A 23,919-nucleotide genomic window follows, 5' to 3' on the forward strand; every position below is an offset into this window, starting at 1 on the left:
ATAGTATTACTACTTGGGCTATAGTGCGACCGCATGGGCTATAGTATTACTACTTGTGACATGGTGTGACCACTTGGGCTATAGTGTGACCACTTGGGCTATAGTGTGGCCACATGGGCTATAGTGTGACCACTTGGCCTATAGTGTGACAACTTGTGACATGGTGTGACCACATGGGCTATAGTGTGACCACTTGGGTTATAGTATTACCACTTGTGATATGGTGTGACTACTTGTGATATGGTGTGACTACTTGTGATATGGTGTGACTACTTGTGATATGGTGTGACCAGTTGGGCTATAGTACTACTACTTGTACTATAGCATGACCACGTGGACTATATTATGAACACTAGGGTGTAACCACATGGGCTATAGTATGACATTTTGGTCCATCATGTGACCACTTGGGTTATTGCATTACTACTTGGCCTATAGTATGACCATTTGTGTTGTGTTATAGTTTGACCTCTTGGGCTATAGTATTACTACTTGTGACATGGTGTGACCACTTGGGCTATAGTGTGACCACTTGGGCTATAGTGTGGCCACTTGGGCTATAGTGTGGCCACTTGGGCTATAGTGTGGCCACTTGGGCTATAGTGTGGCCACTTGGGCTACAGTGTGGCCACTTGGGCTATAGTGTGGCCACTTGGGCTATAGTGAGACCACTTGGGTTATAATATTACTACTTGTGTTATGGTGTGACCCCTTGTGTTATGGCGTGACCCCTTGTGTTATGGCGTGACCCCTTGTGTTATGGCGTGACCCCTTGTGTTATGGCGTGACCCCTTGTGTTATGGCGTGACCCCTTGTGTTATGGCGTGACCCCTTGTGTTATGGCGTGACCCCTTGGGCTATAGTGTGACCACTTGGGCTATAGTGTGACCACTTGGGCTATAGTGTGACAACTTGGGCTATAGTGTGACCACTTGGGCTATAGCATTACTACTTGTGATATGGTGTGACCACTTGTGTTATAGTATGACCAGGGATGGCAGGATCCGCAGTGGGTGGGACGTTGGACGGGATGACTGGATCTGCAGTAGGCGGGGCTTACAAGATACGTGGTAGGTGGGGCCAGTGGGAGGGACATGATGGGATCCGCCATAGGCAGGGCCTTGGCGGGGATGATGGGATCTGTGGTGGGCTGGACATTGGACGCAGGGCATTTGCGAGGATGATGGGATCCGCAGTGGGTGGGATGTTAGCAGTGATGACTGGATCATCGGTGGGCAGGACATTCAACGGGATGATGGTATCCATGGTGGGCAGGATATTGGATGGGATGACTGGATCTGCAGTGGGTGGGGCTGACGAGATACATGGTGGTTGGGACCTTGGCGGGGATGATGGCATCCGCAGTGGGCGGGATGATTGGATCCCCAGTGCATTTCTGGTTCAATGATATTTATTGAGGTTTTATAACATACAAAACGTTTGCACAATCTACAAAGTATAAAGAGGGCAGGTGGATCACAAGGCAGAACGGTGCATAAAAAATAAAACTAATCAAGGGGGGGTGTCTGACATTTCATCAAAAAGGGGTACCAAGAGTCATAGGAGTATAAAAACGGGAGAGCAAGGTCCAACCCCCCCCCCCCCCCCCAAGTACCACCAAAGACGAGAAATTGGGGCATATGTTCCACGTTGACGCATTTCACCCCAGTTGGCTACGGGGGGGGGGGGGGGCTATGTTGGACCTTGCTCTCCCGTTTTTATTCAGTTATAGATGCACTTCAGTGTACCATTTTGCGCACATTCCTGACACTCGGAGGTGTGACCGAAGCCTTACACAGGATAGATTACATTATTAATCAGTGGCGTTGCTATGGGGGTGCATGGGGTGCGGCCCACATCGGGTGACAATGCCAAATCCAATCTCTTGGCAGATATAAAAGACACAAATGAATGCAACAAATGTATCGATTCGTAAATCTCTTCGTTCTCTCTTGTTGTTCTCTCTCTCACCTGTAGGTGGCGCTATTGCTGCTCCTGTTTTGTCACCAGCCAGGCCTGACGCACACCAAGGGCATCGCTTGTCTTACACGCTTATTTACTGATTTTATATGCAAAGCAGCAGATTTCTATTTTTGCGCTCCGTTTTGAACAAATAAAATCTGCTTTCTATGATGTATTCCACATGTGATGGTTGGACTTGCAGTGCTGAGATCTCCTGGGCTCAGTTCTCTCCCCCCTCCCCCACTTCTCCCACAATACAAAATCACTTTTTGATTTAATCGGCTTACATTGAAAATGTATTTTTAAAGATGAAATCCGTCCTTTGAGCTCCAGTCCAGGGACTTTGACTAGGCTGAGATGATGTGGAAAGTCTGCTGCGGGCAGGAGGAAGCATTTCCTCAGTCTCCCCAGTGATCAGACTGTAACTTTGTAGAAGGAGGAGAAAGCATTTCCTCAGTCTCCCCTCCCCCCAGTGATCAGAATGTACATTGTAACTTTGTAGGAGGAGGAGGCATTTCCTCAGTCTCCCCCCCCCCCCCCCAGGGATCAGGCTGTACATTATCTCTTTGTAGAAAGAGGAGGAAGAAGCATTTCCTCAGTCTCCCCTCCCCCAGTAAACAGACTGTACATTGTAAGTTTGTATAAGTTACAAGGTTAAAACCCGAAGCGTGGGACTGAGGAGGTCGCGTGACGTAACGCGTAGGGCGTGGCCGGAGCACATGGCGGACCGTGACGTGAGAGGTGGAAACCGCTGATGTATTATCATTTTGAGTGCTAATTATTATATCTTTATCTTCATACGTTAATACACTATTGGAGGCTTGTCTACGTTACCCTTCTATGTGAGACGGGATCTGCGGAGGCGACTCCGGGGGGAACGTTGCGCTCATCCCTATTGGATTTGAATCCAAGGCTTATGTTGTATGCCTGTGAGCGGGGGTGTTGGTAGGTCTGCAAAAGATCTGGGGCTGGAGCCCATAGCAGCGGCCACCAACCTTTGTAGGCCCCAGGGGGCGGTAAGAAAAAGGCTGGTGTTGGCGCTTCAATCATCACGGCCGCACCTTGGATATTGAAGAGGCCCGGCTGTGAGGGCAGCAGATGCAGGTCAGGCGGAGAGAGATGATGCCTTCCTGGCTCTCTCGTGCAGCCCGCCTACTTGCCGCCCGGCTGCAGAGAGGCCACGGCCCGCTGGTCAGGTAGAGACCCCCTGCAGTAAGACACTGGGGGTGACGGGCCCTAGATTCAGGGCTATAGCCCCAATAGCCACCCCCTAGCGACACCACTGCCTGTGAGGAGTTTTGTGAGCACTGAGGTGTTGGTTGGCGCTAGACTCTCTGGGAATCCTACCAATGTACACTATTTGCATGGGAACATTTGTATTGGGTCACTGGATTTGCTGCGTCTATTGGACTTTATTCACCATTCACTGATATATAAACAATAAGTGATAAATCGATCAATATATCGCCATGGATTTGATTATGTTGCTCCGTTGAAGGATTTGCGCAAAGATCACTGTACATTACATCCTTGCCCTGTTGCTGATGAGTACTCCTCGCCCTGTTGCTGATGAGTACTCCTCGCCCTGTTGCTGATGAGTACTCCTCGCCCTGTTGCTGATGAGTACTCCTCGCCCTGTTGCTGATGAGTACTCCTCGCCCTGTTGCTGATGAGTACTCCTCGCCCTGTTGCTGATGTGTACTCCTCGCCCTGTTGCTGATGTGTACTCCTCGCCCTGTTGCTGATGAGTGAGTACTCCTCGCCCTGTTGCTGATGTGTACTCCTCGCCCTGTTGCTGATGTGTACTCCTCGCCCTGTTGCTGATGAGTACTCCTCGCCCTGTTGCTGATGAGTACTCCTCGCCCTGTTGCTGATCTCTACTCCTCGCCCTGTTGCTAATGTGTACTCCTCGCCCTGTTGCTGATGAGTACTCCTCGCCCTGTTGCTGATGAGTACTCCTCGCCCTGTTGCTGATGAGTACTCCTCGCCCTGTTGCTGATGTGTACTCCTCGCCCTGTTGCTGATGAGTACTCCTCGCCCTGTTGCTGATGTGTACTCCTCGCCCTGTTGCTGATGAGTACTCCTCGCCCTGTTGCTGATGAGTACTCCTCGCCCTGTTGCTGATGAGTACTCCTCGCCCTGTTGCTGATGAGTACTCCTCGCCCTGTTGCTGATGAGTACTCCTCGCCCTGTTGCTGATGAGTACTCCTCGCCCTGTTGCTGATGAGTACTCCTCGCCCTGTTGCTGATGAGTACTCCTCGCCCTGTTGCTGATGAGTACTCCTCGCCCTGTTGCTGATGAGTACTCCTCGCCCTGTTGCTGATGAGTACTCCTCGCCCTGTTGCTGATCTCTACTCCTCGTCTTGTTGCTGATCTCTACTCCTCGCCTTGTTGCTGATCTCTACTCCTCGCCTTGTTGCTGATCTCTACTCCTCGCCTTGTTGCTGATCTCTACTCCTCGCTTTGTTGCTGATCTTTACTCCTCGCTGTATTCCTGATCTCTACTCCACGCCTTGTTGCTGATCTCTACTCCTCGCCTTGTTGCTGATCTCTACTCCTCGCTGTATTCCTGATCTCTACTCCTCGCCTTGTTGCTGATCTCTACTCCTCGCCTTGTTGCTGATCTCTACTCCTCGCTGTATTCCTGATCTCTACTCCTCGCCTTGTTGCTGATCTCTACTCCTCGCTGTATTCCTGATCTCTACTCCTCGCCTTGTTGCTGATCTCTACTCCTCGCCTTGTTGCTGATCTCTACTCCTCGCTGTATTCCTGATCTCTACTCCTCGCCTTGTTGCTGATGTCTACTCCTCGCCTTGTTGCTGATGTCTACTCCTCGCCTTGTTGCTGATCTCTACTCCTCGCCTTGTTGCTGATCTCTACTCCTCGCTGTATTCCTGATCTCTACTCCTCGCCTTGTTGCTGATCTCTACTCCTCGCCTTGTTGCTGATCTCTACTCCTCGCTGTATTCCTGATCTCTACTCCTCGCCTTGTTGCTGATGTCTACTCCTCGCCTTGTTGCTGATGTCTACTCCTCGCCTTGTTGCTGATGTCTACTCCTCGCCTTGTTGTTGATCTCTACTCCTCGCCTTGTTGCTGATGTCTACTCCTCGCCTTGTTGCTGATGTCTACTCCTCGCCTTGTTGCTGATCTCTACTCCTCGCCTTGTTGCTGATCTCTACTCCTCGCCTTGTTGCTGATCTCTACTCCTCGCCTTGTTGCTGATCTCTACTCCTCGCCTTGTTGCTGATCTCTACTCCTCGCCTTGTTGCTGATCTCTACTCCTCGCCTTGTTGCTGATCTCTACTCCTCGCTGTATTCCTGATCTCTACTCCTCGCTGTATTCCTGATCTCTACTCCTCGCCTTGTTGCTGATCTCTACTCCTCGCCTTGTTGTTGATCTCTACTCCTCGCCTTGTTGCTGATCTCTACTCCTCGCCTTGTTGCTGATCTCTACTCCTCGCCTTGTTGTTGATCTCTACTCCTCGCCTTGTTGCTGATCTCTACTCCTCGCTGTATTCCTGATCTCTACTCCTCGCTGTATTCCTGATCTCTACTCCTCGCCTTGTTGCTGATCTCTACTCCTCGCCTTGTTGTTGATCTCTACTCCTCGCCTTGTTGCTGATCTCTACTCCTCGCCTTGTTGCTGATCTCTACTCCTCGCCTTGTTGTTGATCTCTACTCCTCGCCTTGTTGCTGATCTCTACTCCTCGCCTTGTTGCTGATCTCTACTCCTCGCCTTGTTGCTGATGAGTACTCCTCGCCTTGTTGCTGATCTCTACTCCTCGCCTTGTTGTTGATCTCTACTCCTCGCCTTGTTGCTGATCTCTACTCCTCGCCTTGTTGCTGATCTCTACTCCTCGCCTTGTTGCTGATCTCTACTCCTCGCCTTGTTGCTGATGAGTACTCCTCGCCTTGTTGCTGATCTCTACTCCTCGCCTTGTTGTTGATCTCTACTCCTCGCCTTGTTGCTGATCTCTCTACTCCTCGCCTTGTTGCTGATCTCTACTCCTCGCCTTGTTGTTGATCTCTACTCCTCGCCTTGTTGCTGATCTCTACTCCTCGCTCTGTTGCTGATCTCTGTACTCCTTGCCCTGTTGCTGATCTCTGTACTCCTCGCTCTGTTGCTGATCTCTACTCCTCGCCTTGTTGCTGATCTCTACTCCTCGCCTTGTTGCTGATCTCTACTCCTCGCCTTGTTGCTGATCTCTACTCCTCGCCTTGTTTCTGATCTCTGCTCCTCGCCTTGTTGCTGATCTCTGTACTCCTCGCTGTATTCCTGATCTGCACTAAGCTGTGTGGACAGTCCCATAGACAACAATGCATCTATACTCAGATGGGTATAAAACGCTGAGTTTCTCTCTCCTGTGAGGCCCTAATAATGCACAGCAGCAACGCATCTCCAGAAATTCTTCGTGTGGCGGATTTTTTTGCTTTAGTTCTTCTGGGTAACTTTTTGGGGAGGAAAAAACTTGAAAACAAAAAAGTAACAATTCCACCTGAGCAACATCCCCTCCCCCCCACGTTGAAGGAAGTAGGAGGAGGAAGAGGAAACAGATGCAGAAGTAATGCGTCCGTCCGGTATAACTGGAACAAACGCGCGGCGTCCGGATCACAGCTGCAAGAAAATCCTGGCCAATGTAATCGCTGACTTTACTTATCGATATGGGATGTGGGAAGGTGTTAATACATAATTTTACCCCCCCCCCTTTATGACCAGGCCATTTTTTGCAATACGACACTGCATTACTTTTACTGACAATTGCGCGGTCGAGTGACGTTGTAGCCAATAAATAATACTTTCCCCCCCCACAGAGATTTATTTTGGTGGTATTTGATCACCCCTGCGTTTTTTAATTTTTTGTGCTGTAAACAAAAAAATTGTAAAAAATCGAATTTCTTCATCAATTTAGATCAATATGTATTCTTTTACATCTTTTTGGTAATAAAAATCCCACCCAGGTGTATTGCAATAACGAATGAATATTCTCTGTTGCAACACTGATCCTCCACCCGGCTAATCGGGAAGTGGGTCTGATACCCGTCACCCGAATGGCTGAAAGGACAGGCGATCCTGTTGGACGCCTAGTTGGAGGGGAGGAGACGCACGGCGGAAGCGAGGAGGAGAAGAGCCGCTCCATCCGTCGCTCCCTCGGGTGCCCAATTTTCCCCCTCGATGCCCAATTTTCCCCCTCGATGCCCGCCGCCTAGATGGGATGCCCTCTGATTGGCTCTCCCCCTAGTCCATCAGCGCACACCCCCTAGAGGCTATTGCAGGAAATTACGTACAGGTACATGGTTTCGTACAATAGAGCCGACCTGCCGCAGTACTGAACCCCATGACTAAGCTCCGGGGGGGGGCAGAATAAAAAAAATGTGTTGGGGGCGTGGCCTGGTTCAGAGTTTAGACTGAGGCTGCTACCCCATTCATTGTAGCAGGACATCATAGATGTGCGACTTCCAGGGGGGGGGGGGGGTCACCCTTTTCTTCCTTGAACGCAGTACAAGTACTTTAGGTGGTTGGAAAGTGTGTGTGTGTAAAAAAAAAATAATAATAAAAAAATATATAAGTAAATATATATATATGTGTGTGTATGTATGTATGTATGTATGTATATATATATATATATATATATATAAAATTACGTTTCGGATAGAGTGCAGAAGGATTAGACCCCCTGTCAGCAATAAAAACTGTCTGTACCCCCGTTAAGGAGATTCCCCCTCTCTATTTGTCCTATTTTACCATTAAAAGAAAAGGAAAATCCCAAATTTTGGGTTGTCCCCAGAGAAGTAATAGAGGAGAGATCTTCCAATGGGGACACTCAGGGCCGGCCTTAGGTGTTCAGGCGCCCTGTGCGAGCTAATCATGTGGCGCCCCCCCATCTTCACCCCTCGCCCTCTGGTCACCTAAACTGACTTACCTTTCGGTGGACGGTGCGGCTTTACATTTAAAAATGACGCCGCCGCCCGGCGCTTAGACGCCCCTGCGCATGCACCGTCTGCCCGAGAATAGCCAAGCGGTTTCTGGCTTTCCTGTGCAGCGGCGGCACATGCGCAGTGTGCCTGTCGGGGCCGGCAGCAGACATTTTTTTCAGGTGCCGCAACCGATGCATTGCTCTTCACCCAGTCCCAGGGCAGGGAGACCTGGCAGCGCCTGCTGCTGTGACTCATAGGAATCGGACTCCGGTGATGATCATGTGAGTAACTGACTGCGACGCACATTCTGCAAGCTGTGATGGCTGCATGGCGCCCCTGTTGCCCATGGTGCCCTGTGCGGCCGCACAGCCCAAAGGCCGGCCCTGGGGACACTAGTTCTGGTGACCTGGAGGGTCCCCAAAGAATTCCCTTAAAGCGGTAGTAAACCCGCCAATTATTATTTTTTTCTTTACACCTGTAAGGGAAAAGACATAATGAGCTAGTATGCACCGCAATTTAGAAATTGGATGAAAGGTTTAGCGCTGGAAAATGCTTTCTGAAGGATAAAAAAAAAGTGCATTTTATAGACTACTACATAGATCAGACCAACATGAGGGACAAATCAGGAGGGACAGAGGGATTTGCTCCAAATCAGGGACAGTCCCTCGAAGTAGTCACAGGCTGGGGAGATGGGTCCAGGATGACCTGGGCTCAGCAGAAGTGGATTGGATGATGCTGGCCTTTAGAAAGAGGACATCTAGTGGCAAAAAAAAGGTACTGCAGGGGAAAATCTTTGTGTTAAGAGCGAATCTATCGCAGCAAATGCTGTTTTTGTTGTTTAATTTTTTAAGAGGCTCTTCATTTTATTGTTATTTTTAGTTGGAGTTCTGTCTTAAAGAGCAACTTCGATCCCCCTGTAATGACGGCCTATGTTCGATGTTGTGGCCATCTTTGAAAATCTGGCAATTGCGCCAAAGGGCTCTGCCTGTCTTTTGGTACCCACCCCATCTTTGCATGGGTGGACACCCTGAAATCCAAGACCTTCCTACCTACGACATCTTTGCGCATGCGCGGGAAGCCCCTACAGGTCCTGAGACCCCCGCGGCTCATCTGCGCTCACACGTGAAATCTGAAATACGTTTGGCTTCAGATTCGTCCTCCTAGAAGGGCGTGAGGAATGTTTTATGGATCATCCTGGATCCAGTCCAGCCAGCAAGTTTGGCTGCGCGGTCCCGACTTTCCCAATCCTTCGGGGGGCGCTCCCGCAGAGTTTGCGCGCTCCCAGCACGACAGCTGCATTAATCGCTGCGCACGGGGTTCTTATTCAGCCGTCATGGAAATATTTCTCTCAAGACAATGCAGCATTGTGGACGGCGGCGTGAAGACGACAGGTGCGGGGTCAGCCGGATCAGCTGATGCGCTCACATGTGCGCCTGACGTTAACTTCCTGGATTTTTTTTTTTTCTCGGTTCAAAGGACCGATTCGCCTTTTTTAAAGTGAAATTCCCTCTGAAATGGCTGGATGGAGAAGGCAAGGGGTTTTGCACCCCCAACCAATCTACCGCCATCCAACGCCAGCGACGGGCTGCACTCAGGGCTTCCCCAACAGATCGGGTGGCCTGAGACTTTCTCAGGCCAGAGCCGAAACCGGGGGGGGGGGGGGGTTAGTAGGGGCGGCTTCCCTGGGCACTGTGGGTATCATTTGAGTTGGGGGGGGGGGGTCCCACAAAGAGATTAGAAGTGAGGTGATTTGTAATGGTAGAGGGAACTTGGGGGGCAGCAACGGATAAGAATTGTTATAGGAGGGGGGATTTGGAGAGTGGGGGGGCTCCTAGAAGTGGTGATTTAGGGGGCTTCATGTTGGGGAGGGGGCCGATGGGGGAGAAAAGGAATTGTGCTATGAAGGGGGGGCAGGGCGGGGTTTAAGCTAGAAGAGGTCATATTGTGGAGGGGGTAGGGGTATTGTACTGGGAGGAGAAATTTGGAGTGGGGGGGGGGTGCTAGGAGTGGTGATTTAGGGAGATTTGTGTTGGGGAGGGGGGAATTGGGAGGGGGGTTAAGTTAGTAGAGGTGACATGCTAGAGGAATTGTAGTAGGAGGGGAATTTTTTTTTTGAGGAGGGATTGGTGCTAGTAGGGATAATTGGGAGTGTTCTTACTAGGAGTGATTGGGGGGGGGGGGGGGGGTTTTTTGTTTGGGGGGGGGTAGAGAATTTGTGCTAGGAGGGGTGATTTTTATATTTTCTGTGTGTGTGTGTGTGTGTGTGTGTGTGTGTGTGTGAGTGTGTGAGTGTGTGATCACCGGTCCTCCTGTAGAGGGCCCCAGGCACACAGCGGGGCGGGGGATCGGTGTGGCAGAATGGGAGGACAATTACAGAACAATGCCCTATGTCTGTGTCTCTCCCTCCAGCAGATGAAAGTCGGTTTCCCCCCCCTCTCCCTCCCTTTTAGCTGCTGGAGGGAGAGACACAGACATAGTGCATCATTCTGTAATTGTCCTCCTGTCCCACCACACCAATCCCCCCCCCTCCACGGGGCTGCCCACATCTGATTTCCCTGCCCTATGTGCTGCCGGCTTTCCTCTCCCACTGGCTGTTGCGGGTACACAGACGGGTGAAGGGTGGAGAGTATGCCATTTACCGACTCCCCCCCCTCCCCACTTCCTTTTCTGAACTGGATATAGTGAGTGATCGGTACTGATTGCTCCTGTGTCCATTCATAACTGAGCATAGTAAACGGTGTCTGTGCTTCAGTTTATGAATGGGAGGAGCCTCCTGTTCATTCATCTTTAGTGCAGCTGAGGCTACAAAAGAAGAATCTGTGTCCACAATTTTTCTCTGTCTCAAAAGAGAGATGTCAGGGGGTCTGTTTAGATCCCTGATATTACATCCAATGTCCCCCAAAACGGTGTTTTTTTTTTTAAATGTATGTTTTATTTTTGTAATTTAATTTGGGGGGGCTGTAAGGCACCCTGTGATTTCTAACAGGGCTGTCTTAATGAGAGGGCACTGCCCAGGGGCCCCAGCTGCATGGGGGGCCCCCCCTGCACTTTGCCCAAAGCAGCTGGTTCTTGAGTCCATACTGCCCCAAAATTGTGGGCTCCATGATGGCACTGAGAGTGATGGATACACAGGGGAGGCAGTCTGCCTCCTACCTACTTGATATCTGTTTACCTTCACTGTCATCATTGTAGGGGCCCCAGAGCATTACTTTGCCCAGGGGCCCATGATGCTATTAAGACGGCCCTGATTTCTAATGCGGGGGGGCCCTGGGTGCAACCAAGAGCAAGTCCGCTTCTGTACATTGGGCAAGCTTATTCATTTCAATGGGCTGCCCCACTATGTGTGAAAAATTAATGAGTCATTTGTTAACGCACGCGTTTGAGCGCACCAAACCCGCATTTTGGAGAATGGTCAGGAACTCCCTTTTTCGCGTTTCTCGCACGCAGGACAGTCCATTTGAAACGAATGTGCTGCCATGTTATACGCCGCGCATGGAAACGCATTCGCACCTGGAGGGGTGCGCCTTTTTGTGTGAGTGTTGTTAGGCTTTGTCCATAACCTGTATACTAATATGTGTATATCAGTAAATATTTGGAACACAAAAAAAAAAAACTGGTACATATGTTTCTAATCTCTGACATTCCACAATGTATCCAGTTATACAATATTTATAATTTTTTTATGAAATTAGTTTCTTTTATGAAGAGATCAGCAGCTTGTGTGTGTTTTTTGCATTACGGCGGTGACACGGAGGCCGCCAACGGCGCCTCGTCCAATCAGAGGAGAGAAAAAGTTTTCTCCAACAGTAACTGTGTGTTCTTTGTCACTCCTTTAAGAGCTTCTGGTAAACAACTTCCTTCGCTCAGGCAGCCAACATCTGCGCGTCTGGATCTGTGTCAGTTCGGTCGTCATCTTCTGGCAGGTCATCACAGCGCTTTCGCTGAGAAAGTGAGAGACGCACGTGACTGCGCGGGAGGCGCGAAAGGCGAGGGAGTTAAAGTGAACCAGTCACAAGATACGGTCCTGAAGTGTTCTAGCTGTGCAGGCGCCAGGGCTGTCTTAATGAGAGGGCAAAGCCCAGGGGCCCCTGCCCTTTCCCCAAAGCAGCTGTCCTTGAGCCCGGGCTGCCTTGAAATTTGGGCAGCCCCTCTACATCCCAGATATCCCCCATCACTCTGACCCCTCTACACCCCAGATATCCCCCCAGAACTCTGACCCTTCTACACCCCAGATATCCTCCCCAGCACTCTGACCCCTCTACACCCCAGATATCCTCCCAGCACTCTGACCCCTGTACACACCAGATATCCCCCCAGCACTCTGACCCCTCTACACCCCAGATATCCCCCCATCACTCTGACCCCTCTACACCCCAGATATCCCCCCCAGCACTCTGACCCCTCTACACCCCAGATATCCCCCCAGCACTCTGACCCCTCTACACCCCAGAAATCCCCCCATCACTCTGACCCCTCTACACCCCAGATATCCCCCCAGCACTCTGACCCCTCTACACCCCAGATATCCCCCCCAGCACTCTGACCCCTCTACACCCCAGATATCCCCCCATCACTCTGACCCCTCTACACCCCAGATATCCTCCCAGCACTCTGACCTCTCTACATCCCAGATATCCCCCCAGCACTCTGACCCCTCTACACCCCAGATATCCCCCCAGCACTCTAACCCCTCTACACCCCAGTCCCCCCCATCACTGACCCCTCTACATCCCAGATATTCCCCCAGCACTCTGACCCCTCTACACCTTAGATATCCCCTACCTACTTGATTTCTGTTTACCTGCACCGTCTCCATTGTAGGGGCCCCAGAGCATTACTTGGGGGGGGGGGGGGGGGGTGCCCAAGAAAATTTTTGCCCAGGGTCCAGTCAATATTAAAGATGGCCCCGGAATATGGAGTAATAAGGTGTAATATTCAGGGGCGCCCGGCCTATATTTTTAGCCCCGGGACTCTTTGTACACCAGAGCAGCGATATTCTGCCCAAAAATAGATGATTGCGCGGATAACGAGCCGGTTACAGTCTGCGGCGCTGGCAAGATAATGATAATTACGGCGCGATTTTCTTCCCTTCTGGGGAAATCTATTCTTCACATATCTCCATCAGGAGCCGGTTCAACACTTAAAGGATCAGTCCACAAATCACAAGCCGGGCTGCCTGAAAGAGTTTTTAAGTAACGTTCACCACGGCTGATAAATACGTTTTGGAAGGCACGCTTCAGTAAAAGTGTGGGGGAGGGGAGTGGGTCGCAGGAATTCAATATTTGTTTTTTTTTATAAAAGATTACAGTCAAATCCGTTTTGTATGGCAATTTTCAATCTTTTTTAAGTTGAAGTTTAGGTATGACAATTTTTACATTGGTCCAGTATGAATGTATGATACCCAGGGGCCAGGAAAAGGGGTGGGCAAGAGGGAAAGGTGTCCTTAGGCACAGCAGAGAATGGGCACAGAACGGTACGCTCATTCTACAGCATACATTAGCAGCAGTGGCGGCTGGTGCTCAAATTTTTTTTTGGGGGGGGGAGTGCAAACAAACTGAGAAAAAAACCCCCTCAATTGCCGCCACTGTGCCCATGAAACGCAGCCACTGTGCCCATCATTTGTCACCACTGTGCCCATGACACGCAGCCACTGTGCCCATGACACACAGCCACTGTGCCCATGACACGCAGCCACTGTGCCCATCAATTGTCACCACTGTGCCCATGAAACGCAGCCACTGTGCCCATCATTTGTCACCACTGTGCCCATGACACGCAGCCACTGTGCCCATGACACGCAGCCACTGTGCCCATGACACGCAACCACTGTGCCCATGAAACGCAGCCACTGTGCCCATGAAACGCAGCCACTGTGCCCATCAATTGTCACCACTGTGCCCATGAAACGCAACCACTGTGCCAATTGTCACCACTGTGCCCATGAAACGCAGCCACTGTGCCCATGAAACGCAGCCACTGTGCCCATGAAACGCAGCCACTGTGCCCATGAAACGCAGCCACTGTGCCCATGAAACGCAGCCACTGTGCCCATGAATTGTCACCACTGTGCCCATGACACGCAGCCACTGTGCCCATGAAACACAGCCACTGTGCCCATGAAACACAGCCACTGTGCCCAGTGGGTCATGGCGATGTCCTCCACGCTCCTCAGTGTCTTCTCCCGTCCTCTTTCCCATCCTCTGCTATGATTGGATGCCCGATAGCATTCCAATAACAGCGCCTGTCATTTCAGCCAATTAGGTGACAGGTAACAGACCCCCAGCGCCTGATTGGCTGAGAGGCAGTTCAGTGTTAGAATATTAATTTGCTTTCCTAACACAACGCTGAGTGAACAGCAAGCGCCCAGCATGGCACCTGCTGTTCCTTCTTTTTGCACGCCTATGGCTCTAATCTGGTGCTTGCAAAAAAAAAAAAAGCGCCGCTGTAATTCAGGCCACCGGCGCCCAAAAAGGGGCCAGACACCTAAACAGCGACCATGAAAAGATTCACGCAATGCATGAATATCTATGGTGATAGTGGGGTGGCAGGCCGCAGGAGAAAGGGTGCGGCGCCCCTTATGGACGCACCGATTAGCAGTGGGGGCGGGTGGCGCAGTTCCTCAGCGTGTGAGTAACTTTTGCGGGTTATTGTATATAGCAAAACCTTGGATTGCGAGCATAATTTGTTCCAGAAAAATGCTTGTAATCCAAAGCACTTGTATATCAAAGCGAATTTCCCCATTAGAAATAATGGAAACTCAAATGTTTCGTTCCACAACCATTTATTCATAAGTCCTTCAGTTTTATAGTCCAAATAAAAAAAAGATTGTAGCAATGTGATAAATTGTATAACTATAAAATGTCCATCCACAAATGGAAGCCTCCGCAAGGGGATTAGAAGCAAAATCCAGCAGGAGCTCCAGAGTATAAAAGAGAAGAGAGGAGCCTCTAAGTGTAGCAACATGTTGTCCCTTCATTAAATGTAACCATATTGCTACACTTAGAGGCGCCTCTCTTCTCTTTTATACTCAGTTGTGACATGACGCTACTTGTATATCAAGACAAATTTTATTTTAAAATGTTGCTTGTCTTGCAAAACGCTCTCAAACCAAGGTTTTACTGTCTATTTACACACATATACGATCTGTAAAGAAGAGCGGAGCAAAATCCCTCCTGAGATGTGACAACCTGGAAACCAACCACAAGGAACCTCACACATCTGATTGCCAACAAGGGTTTCTCCACCAACCACAAAGTCTGTTTTGCTTGGGGCTCAAATACTTATTTCACTCACTGAAATGCAACTTAATAACATTTGTATCGTGTGTGTGTTCTGGATTTTTGGTTGATATTCTGTCTCTACCATTGAAAATACAAAGAAATGAAGGAGCCATCATTTTTTTTATCATAGGTGTAAGTGGGCAAGCTGCTGGTGGCAGGCGACAGTGGCAAGCAGCATCTGAAGACAATTGACGTGGCAAGCGAAAAACGCTGCATCTGGTGGCAGGCGACACACTCTGGGCTTCCATGATTCGGCATTATGGCGAGTTGAATGATTTCATTTTATAATACAATGTAATAATAGAAATAATGCACTTCAATCATCCTGACACCATATCAACCGTGGTGCCGTGATGATTGGAGCGCCAACACCAGGTGTTTGGAGGATCTTTAATCGACTGATTGTTAAACTTCCTGGAATACACATTTTTATTGTGGTGTAGGATCTGGACTCTCTCTCCCCTTCCTTCTCCCTCCTTCCCTCTCTCTGTTCCTTCCTTCCCTCTCTCTGTTCCTTCCTTCCCTCTCTCTGTTCCTTCCTTCCCTCTCTCTGTTCCTTCCTTCCCTCTCTCTGTTCCTTCCTTCCCTCTCTCTGTTCCTTCCTTCCCTCTCTCTGTTCCTTCCTTCCCTCTCTCTGTTCCTTCCTTCCCTCTCTCTGTTCCTTCCTTCCCTCTCTCTGTTCCTTCCTTCCCTCTCTCTGTTCCTTCCTTCCCTCTCTGTTCCTTCCTTCCCTCTCTCTGTTCCTTCCTTCCCTCTCTCTGTTCCTTCCTTCCCTCTCTCTGTTCCTTCCTTCCCTCTCTCTGTTCCTTCCTTCCCTCTCTCTGTTCCTTCCTTCTCTCTCTCTGTTCCTTCCTTCCCTCTCTCTGTTCCTTCCTTCCCTCTCTCTGTTCCTTCCTTCCCTCTCTCTGTTCCTTCTCTGTTACTTTTCTCCCTCCATGTCTCTTTCGTTCCTTTCTTCTCCCTCTCCTTCCCTCCCTACCTCTTTCCTTTCTTTCCTTCCTTCTCCCTCTCCTTCCCTACCCTTTTCTTTCCTTCTCCCTCTCCTTTCTTTCTTTCCTTCCTTCTCCCTCCCTCCCTACCTCTTTCTTTCCTTCTCCCTCTCCTTTCTTTCTTTTCTTTCCTTCCTTCCTTCCTTCCTTCCTCCTCCTCCTTCCCTCCCTACCTCTTTCTTTCTTTTCTTTCCTTCCTCCTCCCTCTCCTTCCTTCCCTACCTCTTTCTTTCCTTCCTTCCTTCTCCCCCTCCCTACCTCTTTCCTTCCTTCCCTCTCCCTCTGCTTCCTTCCCTACCTCTTTCTTTCCTTCCTTCCTTCTTTCCTTCCTTCCTTCTCCCTCTCCTTCCTTCCTCCTCCTCCTCTCCCTTCCCCCTCTCCTTCCCTCCCTACCTCCTTTCTTTCCTTCTCTCCCTCCATATCTCTCTCTCTGTTCCTTCTCCCTCTTTCATCTCAGACTCTAACCACACTTAGTTTAAACCATGCCCATTTTCACAGCTTTTTTTTTTATTTTAATTTTTTTTAAGTACACTGCATTTCATGGACTCTGAAGTCCAGTCACATCCTTGAAATTCTCTGTGAACAAAATAAATTCAGTTCCTAAATTGGTACCCCTCTTTGCTAAGATGGCATGAAGGTGAAGTGTAGCGGTTTAATTGCCAGAATTACTTATTTTAAAAAATTAAATAAAAAATAAACACACAGAGCATGTCAACCTTCCCTGTTCACCCTAGAAAGCCCAATGAAACTCATACACACACTCACAAGTATATACTCGACCACTGTTAGCTTTGTTTCTTTAACAACTGCGGAACTCTTCGATTGAAAGAACTGAAGACAGACCACACCACTCTTAATTTATATAATATATATTTATATAATAATTTCCTTTTTATTCCATCGGACCATATTGACATTCCCAATACATTTTCTTTTACTTTTTTTCCTTAAAAAATGTCTTAAACAACACAAAAAAAAATATTTCAGACAATCTATTTACATATTTTCAGGAATTTGGTGGTTTTTTTTTTTAACAATAAAAGCATTTAAATGTGACGATTTTTTATTTTTATTTTTTTAAGATATTTAAATTGTCTCTCATTGCCCCCTTCAAGTCCCTGCCTAGACCCCCAAGTGCTTTTTTTTTTTTTTTACTTTCTTCAACTCCCAATATAATTACAAATTATACATAATTCCTAAATATTCCCAGCCTTGCCAAGAGGACACAGTGCATAATTTATACTTTAGCGACAGCAAAATAAGGGGGTTTTTTTTTTTCCCGTCGAGTTTTTTTTTTTTCTTTTTTTTTTCCTTTTTTGGAGGATTTTTTTTTTTTGTACTTTTTGTTTTGTTAATAAAAATTTTCCAAAAGTTCTGTATTTACACAGTGAATAAATAGAATATTATTACACCTGATCTTGCCTTTCGGGAAGAAAAGCTGAAAGAGGTACTGGGGAGAATATGGCTTGAAACTTGAGGCTGTTGAAGATAAATTAGGAAAAAAAATAAAAAAAATACAAACACGCCCACCCTCCCCAGTAAAAAAAAAAATACAAATAATTACAAAAAAAAAAAAAAAACGTAATGCAAAAAATAACAAAAGAAACATTAAGATGGATGTAGCAGTTTTGCTAGAAAAAATCAGTTTGATACGTGCATCTCAGAATCGACAAAATGTTGAGGACAATTTTTTTTGAGCAGCCTGAAGGCAAAAAAAAAAAAAGTTTCACAGCAGTTTTAATGCTTCGTGTGTAATATTGTGTGTAGATTTTGGGCACTGTGTAATTCAGTATTTATTTTTTTTGCCTGCAAATACTGTTAAGTGCCCTTATATTATAAGCACCCTCATGGTTTAGCAGACTTTTTCTGTAGTAGGTTAGGTTTTTTTTTATTTTATTTTTTATTTACTGTAGTGTTCTGAAGTGCTACACTGTACCAGCTGACCAAAAACGGTTGCAATGTAAAAAAAATAATACTGTAAACTGTTTAGGAGCAGACATATTTTTTGGGCAGGTATCAAATAAAGGACAATCCTAGCATTTGCTGCCTGTAGCCCTTCTGGGTTCAGTCTTGCATTTTGTTCTGTGAGATACATTGCTCTGCAACGTACTTGGGCAGGGGAGGGAAAAAAAAAATCAAGATGTTAGCAAGGCTTAAAATGCACAGGATTGGTTGTACCTTTTTGTGTCGATTTTAAATTTGTTCAACGTCGGCCTTAAAATCCAAAAACGCCCATTTAAAGATTTTCAATTTTTGGACATTTATGAAAAACGTACACAAAAAAAAACACATTTTTTTAAAAATTCTGGTTCTTGGGCTTGATATCAACACTCATTCAAAAATCAGTCACTCGAAAGATTCCAATTTTTGGATCAATATCAAAATAGATCTAAACATCTATTCACAGATTCTGATTTTTGTAGCACCACAAACAGGAATTTAAAACCATCTATTCAAAAAAAACAATTAAGGTTCTTGGGCCAATTTTAAGATGGATCAAAAAAAAAATATATATATATTTTTAAGGATTAACATTTTTGAAACATCACAAAAAAGATCCAAAAAAAATAAATAAAATCAGTAATTCAAAGATTCCGATTCTTTGACTAGATGTTTTCATCATTATAGATCCAAGATTCAGATTTTTGTAGCAACACAAACAGGAATTTAAAAAAGTCCATTTTTTTTTTGTTTTTATCATTCTTGGATCAATTTTAAGATGGATCCAAAAACTTATATTTAAAGATTTGGACCGATATCAAAATAGTTCCAAAAATCAGTCCTTCGAAGATTCAATTTTTTGGATAAATATCAACATGAATCCAAAAACATCTATTCAAATAATATGATTTTAGGAAATGTATTTAAAATTGAAAAAACTTTTTTGGACCACTTTTGAAATGAAACAAAAAATGAAATATTTAAAGATGTCCTTTTTAAGAAAAAAAAAATTACTAAAATATTTCCATTTTTGGACCAAAAATCTAAATAGAGCCAAAAAACATCTATTTAAATATTTCTATTTTTAGACCAAAACGCAAAATAAATCCAAACCCCTCATCTATTTAATTATTTCAATTTGTTGGACCAATATCAAGATCGTTCCAAAATTCAGTCCTCTGAAGATTAAATTTCTAGGATAAATATCTCAACATCGGTCCAAAAACATCATCTATTCAAAGATTTTGATTTTAGTAACAATACAAAAAATGTATTTAAAATAATTCATATTTCTTTGGACCAATTTTAAAATAGACTAAAAATAAATGTATTTATTTTTTTTAGTTTTTGTACCGATATCAAAGAAAGAACCAAAAACCATTAATTCAAATATTTTAAATACATTTTTGTATTGTTACCAAAATCAAAAACTTTAAATCGCTATCAACATCGATCCAAAAACCGCTATTCAAAAAGCTAGATTTTAGTAACAATACAAAAACGTATTTAATTTTTTTTTTAAATTGGTCCAAAGAAATCTGAATCAACTAAAAATAAATTCAAAAGATTTCAGTTTTTGGACTAATTTGAATTAATGGATCTTATTTTGATATTAGTCCAAAAACTGAAATATTTGAATTTAATGGTTTTTGGATCTTATTTTTGATATTGGTCCAAAAAACTTATAAATATTTGAATAAATGTTTTTTTGGATCTATCTTGATATTGGTTAAAAAAATTGAAATATTTGGGTTAATATTTGTTATTATTTGCACTGAAGCAGTAGGACACCAAAGGAAAGTTGAACTGTGCCTTGTTTACATGTGCCTCTTCATGCTGCGACATGTGGCTTTGTGTTACGCAAGATATGTACTCCTTTTTCTTATTTTCAATAAAAAGTTACTTGATAAAAAAAATTGAAATATTTGAATTAATGGTTTTTGGATCTTATTTTGACATATTTAAATTTCTTAACCAATATCAAGATAGATCCAAAAAAAACATTTATTCGAATATTTCTGTTTTTGGACCAATATCAAAAATAAGATCCAAAAACCATTAAATTCAAATATTTCAGTTTTTGAACAAATATCAAAATAAAAAAAATCTTTTGAAGATTTCGTCTTAGACAAATTTCAACATGGATCCAGAAAACATTGATTCAAAGATTGTGATTTTCAGGATAATACTACATTTTAAATTTAGAAATTCAGATTTCTTTGGGCCAATTTTAAAATGAAACAAAAAAATATAATATTTAAAAGATTTCAGTTTTTGGACCAATATCAAAATAGACCCAAAAAACATCTATTCAAATATTCAGATTTTTGGAGCATTTTTGAAAGAGATCCAAGGAACAACATACTGCTTCACGTGGCTTTTGAACCCCTAGACCAGCGATGGCGAACCTCGGCACCCCAGATATTTTGAAACTACATTTCCCATGATGCTCATGCACTCGGCAGTGTAGTTCAGCATCATGGGAAATGTAGTTCCAAAACATCTGGGGTGCTAAGGTTTGCCATCACCGACCCTAGACAATTGTCCTAGGGAATGGGTAATTTTTTTTCACATTTTTACTCCTCACTCTATCTTCAAGATCATCCAGCTTAAAATGGCCCAAAAAACAAAACCTGTGCAATTTCACCTTCAGATAATTAAAGGACAAAACAAAGTTTTGGACTGTCAGAGAACTGGTCTACTACGATTGTCTTACGTGTGGCGATATCTAGACACGTCTGTGATAATAAATCACTGAGGTTTTGACAAAAGAAAAAAAAAAAAAGGAATATAAAGAGTTGCTCAGGTTTGAATAGGCCGGAACAACAGTTCTTTAGTGTGGGGTGCCCCCAATGCCTCGTACATCATGGAGCTTCAGACCTGATCAGAAATGTGTAACCATCATCTTCCCTAACAGAGAAGGATCTGCCGATTTCAGGAACAGTCCAAGTAAACTCGACTCCTGGAGGTGCTTTAGGAGCCCGTTGTCTTGTAGTAGTGTTGGCGTGTCGGTTCACGCGTTGTTCGCCTCTTAGGTGGCCAGGAATTGTGCGTATTTGTTTCTGTGAGGGTTGGTGGATGTGACAATTGTTCTGTGTATCGAGGATTCTGGATTGGTACATGCTACCGGCGAGCCTTTGATGTACGATGGTGCGAAGTGCTGTCTAGTAAGAGTGATAACCTCCCCCCCCCCTCCCCCCCAGTCAACTCCCGTGTGGCATTTCAGCACAGCACTGGCACACCCTCCGCAGTTACCAGCCTCCCAGTTCCTGGGTCATAAGTCCCTGCCAGGTAGTAGAGGTTTTGCCGGTCCTGGTAGCGTTTGCTGTGGCTCATCTTTTCATACTGCTGGCGGCTCACCACCTGGCACTTGTGTGAGATTGTCTGTACGTCATTTTCATCCTCGTGCGACGACTGGTACAATGCGTTCTGCAGGGGTGGGGAAAAGAACATAAGATGCTCAGTAAATTGCATTAGGAAAGAGACAAGGGGCAAATCTTAATTCAAGTGTACCAGTGCTCAGACAGTAGGGTATGGAGGATTATAGAAGACCACCTAGTATGACATTTCTGGAACATTGACCCTTTCTGAAGGTTGGCTTGTTGTAGAAGAGGGCATTGGTCCATGGTGGGACTTAATTGTAGCCATTCAATAAAAACATTTGAGACTTTTTGTAGCCTGAACATTAATTTGGTAGGTACTTGTGACAAAAATAGACACCATATCATTGACTTCTTAGATCTTGAGGACTGCAAAGTTGGGAAATCCCCAACAAAATGTATGGCTTAGTTCAACTGTTGGGACATTACAAAGCCAAAACTATGGTGTTACCTTCTTCCTAGTGAATTCTTTAATACACATAAGATAGGCCAATAGCTGGGGTATTCAGTGACTTAAAGTGGTTGTAAACCCGTTACAACCACTTTTACCTACAGGTAAGCCTAGATTAAGGTTTAGCTGTAGGTGTTAAATATCTCCTAAACCTCCACGGTTTATGAGACATTTACAAAAATCACGGGTGGCGCAAGGGCGAGCGTGCCATTCCTAATGGAGGCCGTGACTGACGTCATCGCGCCTCCGGCCAATCACAGCGCCGGAGCCACAATACCCGGAAGTCAATCTCGTGAGAGATGTCGCCCGCCCGAGCGGTGTATGAGGACGGCAGCGGGGGCTTCGATCTGAGGTGAGTATTACATAATGAGCTAGTATGCTATCCACACTAGCTCATTATGCCTTTGTCTTGCAGGATTTTTTTTATAGGCTAGGGAAAGCATTCCAAATTTAACCCCCCCCCCCCCAAGATGTCTGAGCATTATGCTTCGGCAAAAATCCTCGACTTCCCCTCCAAAAAAATTAGGAACTAATCTGCATGCTTATCCCCCCAAGCATAACTCCCTACTTCTCCCAGTAGAAAATCACGTCCCTGCTGAAATTCCAGCTCAAATCTTTGCCCCCCTCCTAACACAAATCCTCCGCAAATTTCCCCTCCAAATCCCCCGCGTAGCACAAAAAAAACCCTCATCACCCCTACTAGCACAACCTCCCTCGTTAAACCATATCACTTCTAGCACAAACCCCCCAAATCCCCCCACCTAGCACAAATTGTCTCCACCCCCCCCCAAACCTATTCCCCCCCTTAATCATAACTCCTAGCACCCCTCCCAATTTCCCCGCCTACAATAATTCTTACCCCCCCTCAAATTCCCCTGCCCAACACAAATACCCTCCCCCAATATCCTTAGTGTTCCACCTCACATGATACCGGAGTGGCCAGGGCAGCCGTCCCACCCCCCAAACATCCCTTGTCCCAGCCCTGGGAAGAGGTTCTGAAGGAGGAGATAGAAATCAGACCAATGGAGCTTCCAAACGATTCTAGACCAGCCTCTCAACTTTTTTTTTTTTTTTTTTAACATGGGAGGAACCCCTAAACGAACTTTTAAGGCTCAGGGAACCCCTAATACCAATGACTACATCTACAGTTTAGTGTAAATTAGTGTGATGGTCAGGTCAGTGGTGATGATCCTTACATTTGTGGCCATTGGGAAGAATTCTCTTTAAAGACAGATAAAACATCATTGGTGTGATCATTAAGCCCCTTATCTCAGGGGCTTAAAATTTGCCTATTGCTCAAGAAATCCCTGGCAACCTCTGTACGAACCCTAGGTTTCCATGGAACCCTGGTTGGAAAAGGCTGTACTAGATGTTGGTGGGACTATTAAGCCTACTAGTGAGGTAAACCTGGCCTCTATGGCCAAGCTCCAGACAACCTAGAAAGTTGTATGTTCATGGGCAACACGTCTTCCTTACCCATGCTTTTTCCAAGATTGATTTTGGATGGGCCTTCAACTAGACCAGGGGTAGGCAACCTCAGCCATCCAGCTGTTTTGAAACTACAAGTATCAACAGAAAAATTGCAAGACCCAATCACAGGCATGACTCCTAGAGGCAGAGGCATGATGGCATTTGTAGTTTCACCATAGCTGTGGAGGGCTGAGGTTTCCTACCCCTAAACTAGACAATCCCGAAAGAACTCAATCATCACTAGATTCTTACTTTGCCATCGCTGTGCCTTTTGCCCAGTTTCGTTTCTTCAGGATGGTAAAACCACTTGACTTTCACCACCATATTGCCGCCCCAGGATTCCCACATGCTCTCGATGCGTCCGATGTAGGGCAGGTTCGGGCGTCCGGCCGACAGGAAAACCGCACATTCGCCCACATGCAAGGTCTCCTTCCCCCGCACGATCGACTTGTAGAAGAGTTTTCTGGCTTTGCCTTTCATTCCCCGCCTCTGGAGAGAAGAAACAAACCGGTTAGCTACATTTTGGCA

At 46.0% G+C, this 23,919-nt stretch overlaps 1 protein-coding gene across 3 annotated transcripts in view; it reads right to left on the bottom strand.

The window, feature by feature from the left end:
• Positions 1–17,170: 17,170 nt before the first annotated feature.
• BAHCC1 (BAH domain and coiled-coil containing 1) overlaps positions 17,171–23,919 on the bottom strand; it is a 42,680-nt gene continuing 35,931 nt past the window's right edge. For all 3 annotated transcript variants that reach the window (XM_040330957.1, XM_040330958.1, XM_040330956.1), the window contains 2 exons: positions 23,644–23,880; positions 17,171–21,519 (listed from right to left, as the gene is read on the bottom strand). In XM_040330957.1, the coding sequence (XP_040186891.1) occupies positions 21,313–21,519; positions 23,644–23,880 (444 nt within the window). In that variant the 3' untranslated portion in view covers positions 17,171–21,312. The remainder of the gene's footprint in view (positions 21,520–23,643; positions 23,881–23,919) is intronic.

Source organism: Rana temporaria, chromosome 12, assembly GCF_905171775.1.
Source record: "Rana temporaria chromosome 12, aRanTem1.1, whole genome shotgun sequence".
Taxonomy (NCBI): Eukaryota; Metazoa; Chordata; class Amphibia; order Anura; family Ranidae; genus Rana; species Rana temporaria.